Source organism: Silurus meridionalis, chromosome 17 (assembly GCF_014805685.1).
Source record: "Silurus meridionalis isolate SWU-2019-XX chromosome 17, ASM1480568v1, whole genome shotgun sequence".
In the NCBI taxonomy this organism is placed as follows: Eukaryota; Metazoa; Chordata; class Actinopteri; order Siluriformes; family Siluridae; genus Silurus; species Silurus meridionalis.
Genome location: NC_060900.1, coordinates 2,914,585 through 2,933,100, shown reverse-complemented (window position 1 = coordinate 2,933,100; position 18,516 = coordinate 2,914,585). Strand labels below are relative to the sequence as shown.

Genomic DNA, 18,516 nt, shown 5'->3' with positions numbered 1-18,516 from the left:
CGTGTTAGTCAGCTTCTGAGACACCACAAGCCACAGGAACATCTTCAATAGAGGCTGAACTATGTCAAGAACTCAACTGTATTTATCTGGTGCACACATACTGTCCACAAACAGAGGTCGCAATGTCTCATATGGAAGCGAATTAAAGTTCATCCAAAAAAAACCATTGTGATGGTTGATAAAAGTGCCTTCATCAAGCCTGATGAAATTTTGATCAAAGGAGAAGATTTATAGAAGGCTATTACACACAGGAATGAGCTTGCAAGATGAGTAAGAGCAGATTTGTAGATGAGTCTCTAAAGACCAAGGAGATTAAATAAATGCCGCTGAAGCCTCAGGAATTTGAGAAAGAGGTTCATGTGAATGTAAGGAAGTTGAAAACAAAGTTCCCAAAACTAGGGAAGTTGATGTCAAAGTAAGGTGGTTGATGCAGAGGTTCTCCAAAGAAAGGATATTAAAGAACAGGTTCTCAAATCCAAGAAGGTTGATGGAGAAGTTCTTCAAACTAAAAAAGTCGATGGAGAGGTTTTCCAAATTAAGGATGCTGATGAAGAGGTTGTCAAAACTAAGGTGGCTGATGGAGAGGTTCTCCAAAGAAAGGAATCTGAGGATCATGTTTTCAAGGCTAAGGAGTTTGATGGAGATGGTTTCAAAACTAAGACGGTTGATGGAGAAGTTTTCAAAAACTAAAAAGGTTGATAAAGAGGTTTCTTAAAGGCAAGAAGTTTGAGGCAAATATAAAGAAGATTTTCTCAAATTTGAGGAAATTGTGGAAGAGGTTTAAAAAATCAAGGTATAATTAGAAAAAGAAATTGTTATAATCATCATCATCATATTCATAATGGTAATAATTTGTAAATAAAATGTTTAAACAAATGTTAACATGTTTTTTCTATATAAATATATAACCCAATAAATAAAAAAATGCCTTGATGTTTTATATTATATACATTTAAATTCAATTATTTAAAAAAAAAAAAACATCATAAGGCAAGAACCAGAAATTAGTGTAAAAACCTCAATATGAAACAAACTTAATAAAAAAAAAAAAAATTATTATTTATAAAATATACAAATATTCAGATAAATAAATACCAAATTATACAACAGATCTAAAACATTTAGACCCAGAGGCAATGAACTGCCTGTTTAGTCTGAACCATCAGGGAAAAGCATCAGAATGAAGCAGGAGGCAATCAGTAAAAGCTTTAAAATCAAGGAAGTGGAAATCTGAAGGCGATGTCAGCGGACTTGATCTCAATCTGGCTCTAAAACACGCTTTCACAGCCTTTCCTGCTTTCCAGCATCTGTACAGTCAGCGCTGTCTGGTACTTTGGTCTTGCAGGAGCTAAGTGCAGTTGTTACTCAGCCTGACTAAGTTGTTTGGTTTGACGCTTAAGTGTGACGGATGTGGCGCTAATTCGTTGTGTTTGTGAACATGTCATGTATCTCCACCAAGGCAGGAAAACCATCTGTATGGTTTAGTGAACTGGAGCCTTCAAAAAGTCAAAAATTCAACTAGGACGAATAAGGCTCTCTGATTGGCTGAACAATCAGCACTCCAGACAACAACAAAGATTTGAGCAGATTGTCTCGTCTCAAAGGTCAAAAGCACCAGGAAGCACCAGACCTCCATTAACCCTGCTCTCTGATCGGACGTGTTCCACCAAGCCATGGCATCCATTGAACGAAATACACCTTGTTAAACGGCTAAAGCTAACCAGGGGTCAAGAACACGTCTTGCGTCGGCGTGATTAGCGCCACTCTTCGCCATTCTCGAATATGATTGGTTGGAAGGTGTCGATTCCTTTTTGCAGACCTGCAAGGATCTTAATCTCCTGAGAAAGACCAGAGAAGACGAGAGCCCTGTAATATTACTCTTTCAATAATCTCTTCATCTCGACTGGCCTCCTTTCCTTCTCGCGCGTCTTTCCGTGCCATCCATCGTTCGCTTCATTTCGAGCACGAGAAAGACATCGCTTGGTCTCCTAGTGTTCTTCATCCTTATCTGTTCTCCTCACGTCTTATCAGCTGGCTGCCTCTCTCCTCTCTCTCTCTCTCTCTCTCTCTCTCTCTCTCTCTCTCTCTCTCTCTTGCAGAGTCCAACTCTCAGTCCATCGTGCGTTTGTTGTAATTCTGGATCGATGCATTGCGAGTGGGATGCCAATGCAATCATGGCTTAGTGCAGGACAGATTGGAATTGACTGCAGGGAACAGCGACTGCAGTCCGTTTATGAGCCTTCTGTGGCTGGATGGAAGTGTGTGTGTGTGTGTGTGTGTGTGTGTGTGTGTGTGTGTGTGTGTGTGTGTGTGTGTTTGTGTGTCTGCTGTTTGACGTGCCATCCTGGTTTTGGCGAGCTTGTCTCCTCTCGTTTCTCCTGCTCAGCTCTTTTCAGATTTAACGTCACTGCTGTACGAATGCGACAGTGTAGACGTGTAGAAATCTGTTCCTCTAAAGCGAGCGAGCTCTGTAAAGCCGATAACAAATTCAACTACTGGTTTCAAACTCGTACATGATAGTAGAAATGGCTGGAGAACTCCTATGCTAACATCAGACACATGGGTCTCCTGAGATTTTGGAAACGGTCGCTAAGTTAGCGCAGTGTTGTGTTAGCGAGCATGGCTGCTTGGCTGAGGTGTGCTAGTCTGTGGTGTAGTGTGAGTAATGTGGTGTGCAGAAGACATGAGCATGAAGGCATTGTGATTGCAGTATTGGTTATAACTCATTTTTTGGTTATTGCTACGAGGTGTAACTGGTATAATTATTTCATTTAATTGTAACAGGACATTCTTAGAATTCTCGTTCCAGTATTGCATTTACAAAAGTGAGGGGTTTTCCTTTCCTTTTATTTCCTTTTCTGTACTTTCCATTTCCTTTCATTCTTTTTTTATAGTTTTTTTCCGTTTCCATCCTTAAATTTTCTTTTTTCTATCCTTCATCCGATTGTTCCTTTCATTATTTCCTTTCTTTTTATTCCTTTCATTTCCTGTTCTTTCCTTTTTTTATTCTATTCTATTCCTTTTTTCCTTACTTCCTTCTCTTCTTTCAATTTAAATTATTTTTCTACCCTTTCCTTTCTATTTCTTTCCTTATGTTCTATTTCCTTCCTTCCTTCTCTTTTCTTTTCTTTTCTTTCCTACTTTATCTTTTCCTTCCTATTCCCTACCTTCCTTCCCTCCTTCTTTTAGTTTCTTTTCTCTTCAGTTCCTCTTTCATTCCTTCCTCCTTCCTTCCTTCCTTCCTTTCTTCCTTCCTTCCTTCCTTCATTCCTTCCCTCCTTCCTTCCTTCCTTCCTGCATTTCACTCCCAACCCATTAATAACAGCACCCTTCCTGTCAGTGATGGAATGTCTTCATGCACTTCCTGTCAGTTTCCTCCTCCTCCAGCGATTGGTTCTGAAGTCAGCCCGAGTTCATGGTCACTATTTTGGTGTTTCTGCTGCACGTTGGCGTGATTCCACAGGGATTCTGCAGCCCACTCCAGCCAGTGTTCCAGTGTTTCATCATGCTCATTAAACAACTCGTCACACTCTGAGCCTGTCCTGCTGAAACGTGAGCGTGTCACTGAGGTGTGCTGCACAGACTCATACCACCTGCTGACTCGGTACATCACGAGGACCCTGATTAAGTGTACAGTGTGGATTTGTATGTTATTGTCATGTGACTGCGTGTGGCTGAAGAGCAGCGGCTGTCTGGAGTTTAAGTGGTGTTACAGACACGCATCCTCGATGTTGATAGAGTGTAATTAAGAACACTGAGTAATCTCTCTATACATGCTGAGAGAGAGAGAGAGAGAGAGAGAGAGAGAGAGAGAGAGAGAGATCAATGCTGCACTTATCCTGTGATTTAGGATGTTAAGCTAATTACACAAAGTTATTAAGGGTATTTCAACTACGAGTGATACATGCATGTGAAATGCGTTATGCTCTTTTCTTCTCTATTCTTCTCTTCACTTCTCTTCTCCTCTTTTCCTTACTTTCCTTTGAGTTTTCCTTCCTTTCTTTTCCTTTCCTTTGAATTTTCCTGTTTTTTTTATTTTTTTTTCCTTTCCTTTCTTTTGCGTACCCTTTCCTTTCAGTTTCCTTTCTTTTCCTTTCCTTTCCTTTCTTTTCTTTTCTTTATGTGTCCTTTCCTTTCCTTTCCTTTCTTTTCTTTTCTTTTCTTTATGCTTTCCTTTCCTTTCCTTCCTTTGTTTTCATTTATTTTCCTTTCTTTTCCTTTCCTTTCTTTTCCTTTCCTTTCCTTTCCTTTCCTTTCCTTTCCTTTCCTTTCCTTTCCTTTTCTTTCCTTTCCTTTCCACCACACACACACACACACACACACACACACACACACACACACACACACACACAAACGGCACACATATTTTATCACAAAAGAGGTCCAAATCGTATGTATGAGTAATTGAGAATATATTTTGTGTGTGTGTGTGTGTGTGTGTGTGTGTGTGTGTGTGTGTGTGTGTGTGTGTGTATGTATGTGTGTGTGTCCATCCTCAGGAGAGTGAGCTCCAGAATGTTTTGCAGAGGAAAACGCATTTAAATGCGCACTCATTCACCGACATCCAGAAGACCACAGATTGTGAGCAGGTAAGTGGCCTCGGGCTGTTCAACCCCACGCACCCCTCAGGATCCTCTCATCCAATCGGACGGCTCTCTGTGGCCCAGTGCAGCATGGGAGTGGCCGCCCACTCGCTCGCAGATGAATGAGTTTATTACATCGGTTTATAGATGGCGTGTGTCAGCTGGAAACAGAGGCAGGAAGCAATATACCCTTCAATAACATTTATTTACTCACTTTTAGGATACACCTCCCTCCGAAAAAAGCAATGAAGGATGAAAAGATAAAAGGGAGAAAAAGGGAGAGAGAGAAATGCAATTTCCTGACTGGTTGGTGTGATTGGGATGAGGCAGGCTGCTGATCGCTGAGATTTAGCCTCGTTATCCAGTGTGTATACATCTGTTTTCTTGTGGGTTTTTGTGTGTGTGTGTGTGTGTGTGTGTGTGTGTGGGTCTGTGTGTGTGTGTGTGTGTGTATGTTATCTGCCCCTAGCTCTTGACGTAATATAATGCACTATCAGAAGACGGATATGAGTCCACTGTTCTCTTCCATGATGCGTAGAACACTTTTATACCAAGCGAGAGTTCATCATCAAAACCAAATGAAAAAACATGACTTTTTCTGAGGTCCTCTTTTCTCTTTCAGAATATTTCCCATGAAAGGAAGAGCGAATTCTGGAATCTGTTTGGTCAAAATCTGTTTAATCAAATTACAGATTTTTATTCATTCAATTAATTAAGTCAAGTAGCTTTTATTGTCATTTCAACCATATATATATATATATATATATATATATATATATATATATATATATATATATATATATATATATATATATATAGTGTTGTTTTGTAAGTTGTTGTGTTCATTCATGAAACGACATAAATGAACACAACAACTTACAAAAAAACAACACTTACTAGCACACGAAAAATACACACATGCACAAAAACAGCAGTTTATAAAGAAAAACATTCGTTTTTCTCTGTAGCATCATATACTGTATATCACAGTAAACTATATAATGTATGTATGTATACAGTAGTCCCTTGCAGTAGGTAAAAATCCTCAAAGTGGCAACCTAATACGTATACGCTACACCTGTATATCTTAAGGCTTTATAAACCGTCCTCACACTCTTATAAACCTTTCCTCTGCTCTTAAACACTTTCAATATTCTTAAACCTGCGTAATTATAACATAAAAGATTCTATATGGGTACTCACTAGTGAAGATACAGATCGTAGGATGAAGATGATGATGAATTAAGTGTGCAGTATTAATGATGATGATGAAGAGCATTACAGCTCTTCTAAAAGCTTAATAGAAAATGCTTATTTTACCGCAACAATAATTAAAATAACTCTTAACAATACTACTTATATACCGCACAATCCTGCAATACAGCGAACAAATCTCAAAACAAAATTAGATATGATTCATGCAAAAACATGCGAAAGCTGAATATATATACAGTACAGACCAAAGGTTTGGACACACCTTTTCATTCAAAGAGTTTTCTTTATTTTCATGACTATGAAAATTGTAGATTCACACTGAAGGCATCAAAACTATGAATTAACACATGTGGAATTATATACATAACACAAAAGTGAACTGAATATATGTCATATTGTAGGTTCTTCAAAGTAGCCACCTTTTGCTTAGATTACTGCTTTGCACACTCTTGGCATTCTCTTGATGCCTACTTTGAAGAACCTACAATATGCAGGTGTGTCCAAACTTTTGGTCTGTACTGTATATAATCTATGAAGATTAGCTAAGGTGCCTCCTATTTGTCTTGATCATTGTTAAGATGTTTTTACGCCTTGCAGTGGTATACTTGATTAAACGTAAAGATACCCCTGATCAAGTCAAGTCAAGTCAAGTTTATTTTTATTGCACTTTTCACAACAGACATTGTCTTAAAGCAGCTTTACAGAAATCAACAGTCAAGGTGAATAGTGTGTATTTATCCCTGATGAGCAGCCATGGTGACTGTGGCAAGGAAAAACTCCCTTAGATGTAATGAGGAAGAAACCTTGAGAGGAACCAGACTCAAAAGGGGAACCCATCCTCATTTGGGTGACATCAAGAGTTTGATCATAAATCTTTCAACACTACAGAACACTGGAGAGTGAGAACTAACATGAGCACTGGAGTATAAGATAATAAGTAAATGTTCTTTCTACAGTTAGTAAATATACAGTTGTATATTGTACCATACAGTTGGTAAAATATGACTTCAGTCAAAGTAAAAGTGTCTCTTTGAACTTTCACTTAAGTAAAAGTACAAAAGTATTTATCTTCAAATTATCAGTTTTGTCACAAGATTTTTTTGCTTAATCAACTTATTTTATATGAAAAGATGTTACTCAACACATTGATCTATTGATAAAATGATATTGAATCAAACACTGTCTCAGTGTTTGACTGAGAGCAAGCACAACTGAAGGAGGAGTGTTGGCAAACGTCTGTGTCGCTAAAAAGATCCTGTCATTACACATTTATGAATCATTCAGGAAAAAGAGAGAGGAGAGAGATAGAGAGAGGGAGGGAAAGTGTGAGAGGGTGGGAGAGAGGGAGGGAAGGGAGGGAAGGAGAGAGCGATCACTTGGAAAGGGACTGTAACAGCTCCCTGATGCCCTGCTAAGCAGCAGGCTTTAGTGTGCTCATGGGAAATGTGATATCATTAGAGATATATTTCACGCTAGATTGATGATATTTACTGTGCGCTTCACCGTGAGTGCTTGTGCTCGCTTACACCAGAGCGCCTGATAGAAATCAGGGATGGAGTTCAAATGGCCAATGTTCGATGTTGTCATTTATTATGTAAGGGACGAAAAGCATATAAAGAATGTGCTGTTCTGAGAAATGAAGCAACAATAAAATAGATCAAATATGGATCGAGGGAAAAAAAATCTTCAGCATCATTCCACTCACACCACAGCGATCTGCTAAACTATTACATATCAACAAGCTTGTTCTCTTACTTTCTAAGCTGCGGACTTCTCATGCAGAAAGAAACGTCAAGCTACAGCTTTATTTCTGACTGTTACAAAGCGCTGGTGTCTCCTTCCATTATTGTTACTTCCAGAACAATTACTGGTCGTCATCAACTTACGATGGAGATGCGTTCTACTGACTAATTACAATTACTAACAAGTTACAATACATCAATTAAGGAATAAATCTATTTATAGTACCGTACTATATAAATTATATAGTATATATGCATATGGCAACAGGCACTTGGACCTGTGGTGGTTCACGTGTAAAGGGCAGAGTGCACGGTGCTACATTTGCCTGCCGCTTGAAAATATTCGTAGAATTTGGCCGTATCGCTATCGTCATTGTAAAACCGAACAATCTTAAGTCGAAATATCAGAACTCGGGGACCATCTGTATGTATGTTTTACTTTGTTACATGACAACATGCTGTATTTGATTCTGTTTGCTGTTAGTCTTAGATTACGCTGAACATCTTCCGGACAAGTCTCTCTGTCAGATGGAGTTGGATTTTATTGCCTTACCCAAGCGGCCTTATCCAGATTGACTTAGAAGACTCTATAAATAACATATGAACACTAGTACTGGTGCACTCAAATCAGAAACTAAGAGTACTCGATCTGTATATATAATATGGACAAAGGTATTGGGACTCCCCAATTGCTTTTCCAGCTATACGTAGTCATTCCACATACAAAAACAGAGGCCCTTCAATTATATGGGACTTCTTTAGCTGCAGTAGCATGAAATTCTCCCTTTATTTGAACTAGGAGAGCAAAATCTGTTTCAGCCTGACAATGCAACTGTGCATAAAGCCAAAACATCATCATGAATGAATGTGAACAACTTTTCTAACACCTGTGTGGCTGAATGATACACAATTCTCCACAAGAGAACTCCAATATATGTTGGAACATCCTCGCTGAAGAGTGGAGGATAAATGAGGAGTAAATCTGGAATGGGATGTTCATAATGCACATATGGATCCTATGGTCAAGTGTCCACAAAACTATTTATATTTATACAGTGGTCCCCTGGAACCCCCTGGAGTTCGGAAAATCCGCTAAACTTTGGACGTGAATTATTGAGGTTGACTGTAAATATATATACTGTATATATATTTATATTTCAGAGCTCATTAGAGTAATTGAAATAAGCACCTAAAGGGTTTTAGGTATAATTTTTTTTCTATATCCCACCTTCAGGAAAAGGTTTAAAATAGATCATTCCGGTTCATTCCGGATGTACAGCTATGTCAGAAACAGAGCAAAAAAAAAAAAACACACATACACTGAGCTGCATTTATACTAAAAATAGTCGGGATGTGTCAGAGCATCAGCAGGGAAGCAGGGATCTGGTCATGAATGTGGGTCACTCAATTCAGCCAGTCGTCTGGGATAACAGATTTACAACCAAGCACTGAGGACACGACTTTTTTTTCTAAATGTAAAGCCGTGAGATGATACAATGCTCGTCTCAGGAATGCTTAAAAGCGCAATTATGACAAATATTATAAGTAGATTGTTTGTTAATCGTTTTAATCATGTGGCAGGAATGCAGTTCATACAATCAAGCGCATGAAGGTCAAGAGCTTTGGTTAATGTTCATCAGTAAAGCTAGTGTGGTTGTTGATTCCTAGTGTAAGTAGTTTAGAAAAGGCTACTCGAACTCACTCACAAAGGGAGGTGGAAGTTTAGAGGATAAGGCTCTGGTTCACTAGTCAGAAGGTTCAGTATTCCCAAGCCTCCACTGTTGGGCCCCTTGAGCAAGGCCCTTAACCCTCTGTGCTCCATAGGCACTCTATCATGGCTGACCCTGTTCTCCTTCCCCAGCTTTCTACCTCAGGAGTTTCACTGTGCTGTAAAGTACATAGTGAAAAGTATAAAGCAACACTTTCTTTCAAACACTCAGTTCAATCGATTCAAATGCATTGTTCATGAAAGAGTTTGACAGAGGCAGAGAAGCATTTTGAGTAAAAACATGTGAACCTTTGAAGGATGCACAAGCGTCAAAGAACATGATGGCGAGCCGGTCTATTTAGAGGCAGACACCGAACAAACAAACACACTGAGAAAATGGTATCTAAATCCTTTCAACATGATAATAAGTAATGATTCCCGTTCTCGTTTTTTTTTTTTTTTTGTGGTTTCCACGGAGATACTTGTTCCACACGTTTTGAACATTTGCTCTCAGCACACTGGATGATTCTTTGAGAAGAACAGATGCAGCTTCAGCTCGGAACAGTTGGGAGCAGGCGGCGGAGGTTGAAACCTCCCTCCCTCTGGCGCTCTGAAAAGTAAAACCTGTCCATCCTTATAACAACCGGAGACGGCTCGCACTAAATCTTTTACTCCTTGTACAAGATTTTTCCAGGGGGGATGCAGTCCACACGTAGTGACCTACCTATCGCGTAAACCGAATTCACTTGCTGGCAACTGTATGGTGGGTTTGCAAAGGTATTTCCCCCCTTTGAACTATTCAATAAGATGAAATGGACATGAATCTAGTTTTGATCTGAAATCTGGATGTGTGTGTGTGTGTGTGTGTGTGTGTGTGTGTGTGTGTGTGTGTGTGTGTGTGTGCTCTGTCCCAGCTCTTTTTATCATCACTTACTTGCTGATCAATAAAGAACCCGAGCCGCCTGCTGTCTCTGCTTTCAAGCACTTCTAAGTGCACTTGAAAGAAAGAAGGTCCTATTTTTACTTCAGTCCATATTTTTTATACAGTGGAAACCTATTAAAGAGTCTGGAAAGATGTCTGGGCAAGTCGAATCCCTTTTTGATTGATTTTCAGAAGCAGGTACGAGAGACGGCGACGAGGTTAAAGAGGTTGGATACGGATTTTTAAATGGACTCGGCGTGTCGAGGGTGCGAGGGTGACAGCGAATAAGGAAATGCACCATGAGTGAGATCGACACCTTCACCTGGCAGAATTTAGCAAGAGGAAGTGCTAGCAAACGGCATTAGCATTATTTTTAGCATTATTAGCATTATTTTTTTTAGTGACCCAGCCTGACATTACTACAGACATCCTTTTTTTTCTCAGACCCAGTGGCACAGAAATACGTCCAAAATATTTTTTTTGGCATATTTTGGCCTTGTTTAGAAGCAGAATCCAATGCTGTAACAGTGTGAATAACTAGGAATGCATGAAACAGCATTAGACCCCCACTTTAATGTGAAGACAAAATCATTTTCTGAATGAAAATCAGGTTTTTCATTCAAGATTTACACAAACATTTACGTATTCCTTCATATAATCGTTATGCAGTGTTTATAAACGTAGCCCAGTGTAGCATTCATTTCAGATAAAATCTCAGAACCTCTTTAGCCTGTGATGTCATTACTCTAATGGAGCGCAACATGATTTCATATTGTCCGATCGCACAGTCACAAGCGATGCTGAGAGTCGTTTTCACTGGTGGAATCCCTCGTTCATTTTCCATCAGTCCTTTGATAAGGTCATGCACTGGAAAGATTTTTTTTTCTTTTGACACGAGGGAAATGCCACTGCACCGTCAGGGTCCTGAGATAGTCCTGTGAGCCATGTGGTGAAAAGACAGAACGATAATCAGAAAACAGGCCAATACGAGCAATATTAACCCTCACCTTTAACCTATCTCTTTCTTTCTCTCTCTTTTTCTGTGTCTTTTCTGTCCTCTTTCGTTCTGTCTGTTCTCAAATTACACACTTAATTTCTCACGCCTCTGTCTTTATCTCACTTTCTCATCCTGTTCCACACATACACACCTTTTATCTCACCGTATCTGTTTTTCTTTCTCTCCCTCTCTCACTATCAATCTCTCAATCTCTCTCCATCTCTCTCTTACACGCAATTTTTCCTTTTTTTGTTTCAATTTTGTTTCTACTACTCTACTGGTGTGATTAATTACATACTATATTGCTGAAGCTTTGGTTAAAAAGTATAAACGTTAAACAGTAATAAATGTAGAAGGGTCACAATATTTATATAAAATTAAATTAAATAAAATGCAGCGCATCCGGAAAGTCTTCACAGCACTTCACTTTTCCCAAATTTTTTTATGTTACAGCCTTATTTAAAAATGTATTAAATTCAATAGTTTCCTTACATTTTTACAAACAACACCCCATAATGACAACGTGAGAGAAGTGTGTTTCAAATCTTTGCAAATTTATGAATAAAAAACACGTAGATAAGTATACACAGATTTTGCTCAATACTTTGTTGAAGCTCCTTTGGCACCAATTGCAGCCTTGAATCTTTTTAAATTGGATGCTACAAGCTTGGCACCAATTTTTGGGCAGTTTCTCCAATTCTTCTTTGCAGAACTTTTGCAGGTTGGATAAGGAGCGTCAGTGCACAGCCATTTTACAATGTCTCCAGAGATGTTCAATCAGGTTCAAGTCTGGGCTCTGACTGGACCATTCAAGGACATTCACAGAGTCGCCATTCCTTTGTTATCTTGGCTGTGTACTAAGGGTCAGTGTCCTGTTAGAAGGGGAACTGTCGCCCCAGTCTGAGGTCCAGAGCGCTCTGGAGCATCTTTTCATTAAGTATGTCTCTGACATTGCTGCATTCATCTCTCCCTTGATCCTGACCAGTCTCCCAGTTCCTGCCATTAAAAAAACTTCCTCACAGCATGATGTTGCCACCACCATGCTTCACTGTAGGGATGGTATTGGCTAGGTGATGAGCGGTGCCTGGTTTTCTCCAGACATGACACTTGGCATTTAGGTGAAAGATTTCAATCTTTTTTCTCATCGTCTGAGAGTTCATCAGCTCAATTTTGAGTGTCATGGGAAAGGCTGTGAATAAGTCTTTTTATTTTTAATACATTTGCAAAGATTTCAAACAAACTACTTTCACGTTGTCATTACGGGGTTTTGTTCGTAGAATTTTGAGAAAAATAATGAATTTTATCCATTTTGGAATAAAGCAAAAACATAGCAAAAAGTGTTAAATGTGAAGGGCTGTGAATACTTTCAGCATGTGCTGAAAAATGCAGTAAAATAAATGAGGAAAAAGTGTAAAATTTCTCTCTCTCGCTCTCTCTGTCTCTCTCTCTCTCTCTCTCTCTCTCTCTCACTCTCTCTCATTTTCTGTGTCTCTATCTTGCTTTATCTTTATCTTGCAACCTTCAACTTCTCTCTTGTTCATCTTTCTCTCTCTCTCTCTCTCTCTCTCTCTCTCTCTCTCCAACTCTCTCTCTTTCTCTCTTTCTCTCTCTCCAACTCTCTCTCTATCTCCTACCTCTTACTAATTTTCTCCCTCCACCTCCTCTTCCTCATCTCTCTTTCTCTTCCTTCTTCTTCTCTTTCTCCTTCTTTCCTCTCCCTCTCCCTCTCTCTCTCTCTTTCTCTCGGCAGGTGAAGTATGAGTATGAGCGCCTGTGGGAGGCTCTGTGTGCAGTGACTGTGGAGAGAGATTGTGCTCTGTGGGAGAGGACTCAGCTCCAAGTCAAGCTGGAGAACCTAGAGCAGGTGCTGAAGGTAAAGACCGTTCTCTTCTCACCCACAGCCCACTGACTTAGCTCAATGCTCAGCTGTGATACCGTACCATTTGAAGCTCCGATTAGATACAGAGGTTCAACAACACTAGCCAGCTCTCAGATAGAGCTGTTTAATTTTCCTTTTTAAAGATTTTCAATTCAGGAAATTTATATTCACGGTACTTCATCATATATAACTTTCTATAACTTGAGCAATATCAACTTTTAATAATGGACAGTAAAGCTTTTATTAGAAACAGTTACCATTTAAAGTTAGGTAGGGCATTTTCAGCTGTGAGTCCCAAAATCTGTGGGGAAGGCTAACAGGTTAAATAATATGTAAAATACATTTTTTATATTTTATACGAATAAAATATAATGAATCAAATTAATGCAGTACACTTTTTATTAGATTGATTAAATTGAGTAATCAATGAAACTGACACAAATTAAATTGATTAAAAAGAATGTAATAAATGGAAAAATTAAATTAAATCGTTTGCATTTGTTAGACCCCATATGGGTAATACAGATGTGTATGCAGGTGTGTGTGTGTGTTTGTGTGTGTGTGTGTGTGTGTGTGTTTTACATTTAATTTTAATTAAAAAAAAATATGATCTACTTAACTGTTCTACTGATTTCAGCAGACTTTAACAAATGTCTTCATTCCTTCCATCCTTCATTCATTCGCTCCCTCGATATGTGGAACTGTCAGGATTTTCTTCTTTTAAGAGAAATTCTTAAAGCTGGACATAAACACGAATGGTAGCATAAGCCGCTAGCTACATTGTGGTTAGCAGCTAACGCTAGCACTATAGATTGTTTAGCATTTTCATGCTTGCTCAAAACAAATCTTATTTCCAGTATGAAGCAAGTAGCCACAGTGATGCTGTGTACATTTTAATATGCCACATGTATAAAAAGAATACCATCAATACATCATTTATTTTTAATAAAAAATGCTGCCCTCTTTAAAATAGAGGAAGAAGTAGCTCAATTGTTAGAGCTCTTGGTTACTTATCAGAAGGCCAGAGGTTTGAGCTGTATTGCAGTAAGAGCTCTGTTGGGCCCTTGCGCATGGCCCTTAACCCTTTCTGCTCTGGGGGGCAATGCATCATACCAGACCCAGTAATATGGGATGGAATTTTCTTTGTGCTATTTCTCAGATGCTTTTCATTCCAAAACAACTCTGAACAACTTAACAATGTCATATGATGCGATTATTTGAAGATGTTTTGCCATGGATCTTTTAATGAAAGACTTTCGCTGAGGGATCGCAGTTACACAAATAAAAAAACTGTTCATTAGATTTCTTTTTTTGGGGCTCAGACTGTTCTTCCAGCTTTTTTCCAGAGTTTGATGCTTTTTAATGCGACTCTAATTCGACTCGGTGGATAACAGATCAAGATCAAGAGTTAAGATCAAGAGCTTAGAAGAGTCCGAGCGTGTTTTTCTTCTCTACGCCTCTACGCCTCTACCCGGGGCACATGGAGGGACAGATGAGTGTGTGAAACGAACAGGTTTAAGTAGCAGATGCAGACGCTATGATGGAGAAATAGTCAAAGGCGTTTGGAGATGATTCCGCTGGCTTTACAGGAGGCCTGGAAATGTCTCCTCGTGTGTGGGTTAAGAATCACTTTATCATCATTGACTCACTAAGAGAGAGAGAGAGAGAGAGAGAGAGAGAGAGAGAGAGATTTGTCTTCTCTGTCACCTGTCCCACATCTACGCTTTTATTCCCATCATTCTTTCAGTTAGTTCATCTATTTCTCATTGCTCCTCAAATCCGTGACTCTTGTCCTCCTGCTGACATCTCTCTTTGTCTCTTTCTTTCTTTATCTATCTCTCTCTCTCTCTGTCTGTCCTGCAGCATATGCGCGAGGCTGCTGAGAGGCGTCAGCAGTTAGAGTTGGAACATGAACAGGCCCTGGCCGTCCTCAGTGCCAAGCAGCAGGAGATTGACCTACTGCAGAAGGTGAGATCATGCTTGAGGACATGTCTCCACATCTTGACAGCAGATATATTTCTGACTGTCCGTCTCCGGAAGAAGAAGAAGAGAATAAAACACACTATGACATCAATTAACCTGTCCTGTCGTTGGTTTGTTACCTGTTTGTGTTGTCTTACCATGAATTATTGTATGGAAGTTTTATACAAACCATATTTTTTCTTCTTTATTTTGATTTTCAGCTTTTGCCTTGTGTTCTTTTTATTGATTATGGATTATACTTTTTCTTTTACTTGTGTTTTAACCTCAACTATGGACTTGGATTACGCTTCATGGGCATATTTTGCACCTGCCTTCTTCTTCTTCTTTCGGCTTTTACCATTAGGGGCACCACAGCGGATCATCCATCTCCACACCCCCTGTCCTCTACATCTTTCAACCCAACTACCTGCATGTCTTTCTTCACCACATCCATGGACCTCCTCCTTGGCCTTCCTCTTTTCCTCCTTCCTGGTTGCTCCATCCTCAGGATTCTGCTTCCTGCCTCCTATTTCCCAATTTTCAAATTCCTAGAAATTCTTAAAGCTGGACATAAACACGAATGGTAGCATAAGCCGCTAGCTACATTGTGGTTAGCAGCTAACGCTAGCACTATAGATTGTTTAGCATTTTCATGCTTGCTCAAAACAAATCTTATTTCCAGTATGAAGCAAGTAGCCACAGTGATGCTGTGTACATTTTAATATGCCACATGTATAAAAAGAATACCATCAATACATCATTTATTTTTAATAAAAAATGCTGCCCTCTTTAAAATAGAGGAAGAAGTAGCTCAATTGTTAGAGCTCTTGGTTACTTATCAGAAGGCCAGAGGTTTGAGCTGTATTGCAGTAAGAGCTCTGTTGGGCCCTTGCGCATGGCCCTTAACCCTTTCTGCTCTGGGGGGCAATGCATCATACCAGACCCAGTAATATGGGATGGAATTTTCTTTGTGCTATTTCTCAGATGCTTTTCATTCCAAAACAACTCTGAACAACTTAACAATGTCATATGATGCGATTATTTGAAGATGTTTTGCCATGGATCTTTTAATGAAAGACTTTCGCTGAGGGATCGCAGTTACACAAATAAAAAAACTGTTCATTAGATTTCTTTTTTTGGGGCTCAGACTGTTCTTCCAGCTTTTTTCCAGAGTTTGATGCTTTTTAATGCGACTCTAATTCGACTCGGTGGATAACAGATCAAGATCAAGAGTTAAGATCAAGAGCTTAGAAGAGTCCGAGCGTGTTTTTCTTCTCTCGCCTCTACGCCTCTACCGGGGCACATGGAGGGACAGATGAGTGTGTGAAACGAACAGGTTTAAGTAGCAGATGCAGACGCTATGATGGAGAAATAGTCAAAGGCGTTTGGAGATGATTCCGCTGGCTTTACAGGAGGCCTGGAAATGTCTCCTCGTGTGTGGGTTAAGAATCACTTTATCATCATTGACTCACTAAGAGAGAGAGAGAGAGAGAGAGAGAGAGAGAGAGAGAGAGAGATTTGTCTTCTCTGTCACCTGTCCCACATCTACGCTTTTATTCCCATCATTCTTTCAGTTAGTTCATCTATTTCTCATTGCTCCTCAAATCCGTGACTCTTGTCCTCCTGCTGACATCTCTCTTTGTCTCTTTCTTTCTTTATCTATCTCTCTCTCCCTCTCTCTGTCTGTCCTGCAGCATATGCGCGAGGCTGCTGAGAGGCGTCAGCAGTTAGAGTTGGAACATGAACAGGCCCTGGCCGTCCTCAGTGCCAAGCAGCAGGAGATTGACCTACTGCAGAAGGTGAGATCATGCTTGAGGACATGTCTCCACATCTTGACAGCAGATATATTTCTGACTGTCCGTCTCCGGAAGAAGAAGAAGAGAATAAAACACACTATGACATCAATTAACCTGTCCTGTCGTTGGTTTGTTACCTGTTTGTGTTGTCTTACCATGAATTATTGTATGGAAGTTTTATACAAACCATATTTTTTCTTCTTTATTTTGATTTTCAGCTTTTGCCTTGTGTTCTTTTTATTGATTATGGATTATACTTTTTCTTTTACTTGTGTTTTAACCTCAACTATGGACTTGGATTACGCTTCATGGGCATATTTTGCACCTGCCTTCTTCTTCTTCTTTCGGCTTTTACCATTAGGGGGCACCACAGCGGATCATCCATCTCCACACCCCCCTGTCCTCTACATCTTTCAACCCAACTACCTGCATGTCTTTCTTCACCACATCCATGGACCTCCTCCTTGGCCTTCCTCTTTTCCTCCTTCCTGGTTGCTCCATCCTCAGGATTCTGCTTCCTGCCTCCTATTTCCCAATTTTCAAATTCCTACAAATTACTAGCTTTTTGGTCAGAGGTCTACATCTGAGCAAAGATACTACCTACAGGATGAAAAAGTTGGGGTTGGGAAGGTTGAGAGTGAAGTTTTTAGTCATTTATTTTCTCTGTAAGCTGGAATCTGCTTGCCCAACCCTTCCAGCATTGACACTACAGATTCACATGCCCCAATCACCTTCTACAGATTCTCTCACGCCCTGATGTTCCTTCAGCTTCTTCTTATACTCTTTAACTATTATTTCTACATGGGGTTGTTTTACCATTGGATCTAAAAGGTTTAGTTAAATTTTATTTTTAACTTCTATTTAACCTCTTCTTTTCTAGGCACTCAAACAATTTTCCCATGACAGGCATCTGTACAGTCTGTCAATGGTACATTTCCCAGTACAGTTAATTGGAAAATATTTGTGACTTCACCAATAAGTCATTGGCTCTGTAGGTGCTCACAAATTTCACCAACTCGCGGCCACAATGTATTTTCGTGCGGTGCATTTTTTATTTTTGCTAGAAAACAGAATCTGTGACCTTACTCATATCAGCTGGGTCCCATTTGGATTCAAGACGAATATCACAGTACAAACATGCAGTAGTTACACATCTCTCAGGATCGCTCCCAGGAGCCATTGCTTGTAGCTAAAAATAGCCACAGCTCAGTTCGACCTCTGGAAACACACACACTATAAGGAACATGGGCATAAAAGGTCATCTCTATAGTAGCGCTTGAAAAGGTGAGTTTGTTACAATTTTAGTATAAAGTGCAGTTAAAAGCATTAGACACAACTCACTAACAGACCATAATAAGTCAGAATGGGGTGGCAGATGTTAAATCTTCATACCAGAACAGTGTGGATTTCTCGATTCTGAGTGTTCAGTAGATTACAGCAGTGCAAATCATTTGTTCTTAAATAATCATTATGTTTTTTATAGTACCAGTTTATGTGAGAACATTGAAAGGGTGGGATTTATGAAAACCAGTGTCAGTGATTCGTTTCGATTTAATGCGACGGTGATTAAATACGCAACTCAGGTCTACACGTGTAGTCTGCATGGAACCACAGAGGCTTTGTTGAAATCCTGTTGAGGGTTAATGAGAATAACTGACTACTCATTACTTATTGCTACCGCGTCAAAGTGAAACATTTAGCTGCAGGCAGCA

At 39.5% G+C, this 18,516-nt stretch overlaps 2 protein-coding genes across 11 annotated transcripts in view; both read left to right on the top strand.

Moving 5' to 3' along the window:
- The window catches only part of LOC124399737 (peripheral-type benzodiazepine receptor-associated protein 1-like), a 63,367-nt gene extending 47,122 nt beyond the window's left edge, over positions 1–16,245 (top strand). Inside the window, exons 6-9 of the mRNA XM_046870886.1 lie at positions 4,500–4,589; positions 12,918–13,040; positions 14,910–15,071; positions 16,228–16,245. Of these exons, the coding sequence (XP_046726842.1) occupies positions 4,500–4,589; positions 12,918–13,040; positions 14,910–15,071; positions 16,228–16,245 (393 nt within the window). The remainder of the gene's footprint in view (positions 1–4,499; positions 4,590–12,917; positions 13,041–14,909; positions 15,072–16,227) is intronic.
- Positions 16,246–16,699: 454 nt separating this feature from the next.
- The window catches only part of rimbp2b (RIMS binding protein 2b), a 53,089-nt gene continuing 51,272 nt past the window's right edge, over positions 16,700–18,516 (top strand). For all 10 annotated transcript variants that reach the window (XR_006928304.1, XM_046871373.1, XM_046871367.1 and 7 more), the window contains exon 1: positions 16,700–16,807. Coding sequence is in view for 9 of the 10 variants with exons in the window: in XM_046871373.1 (XP_046727329.1) it covers positions 16,706–16,807 (102 nt within the window). In the remaining variant the exon portion in view is untranslated. The remainder of the gene's footprint in view (positions 16,808–18,516) is intronic.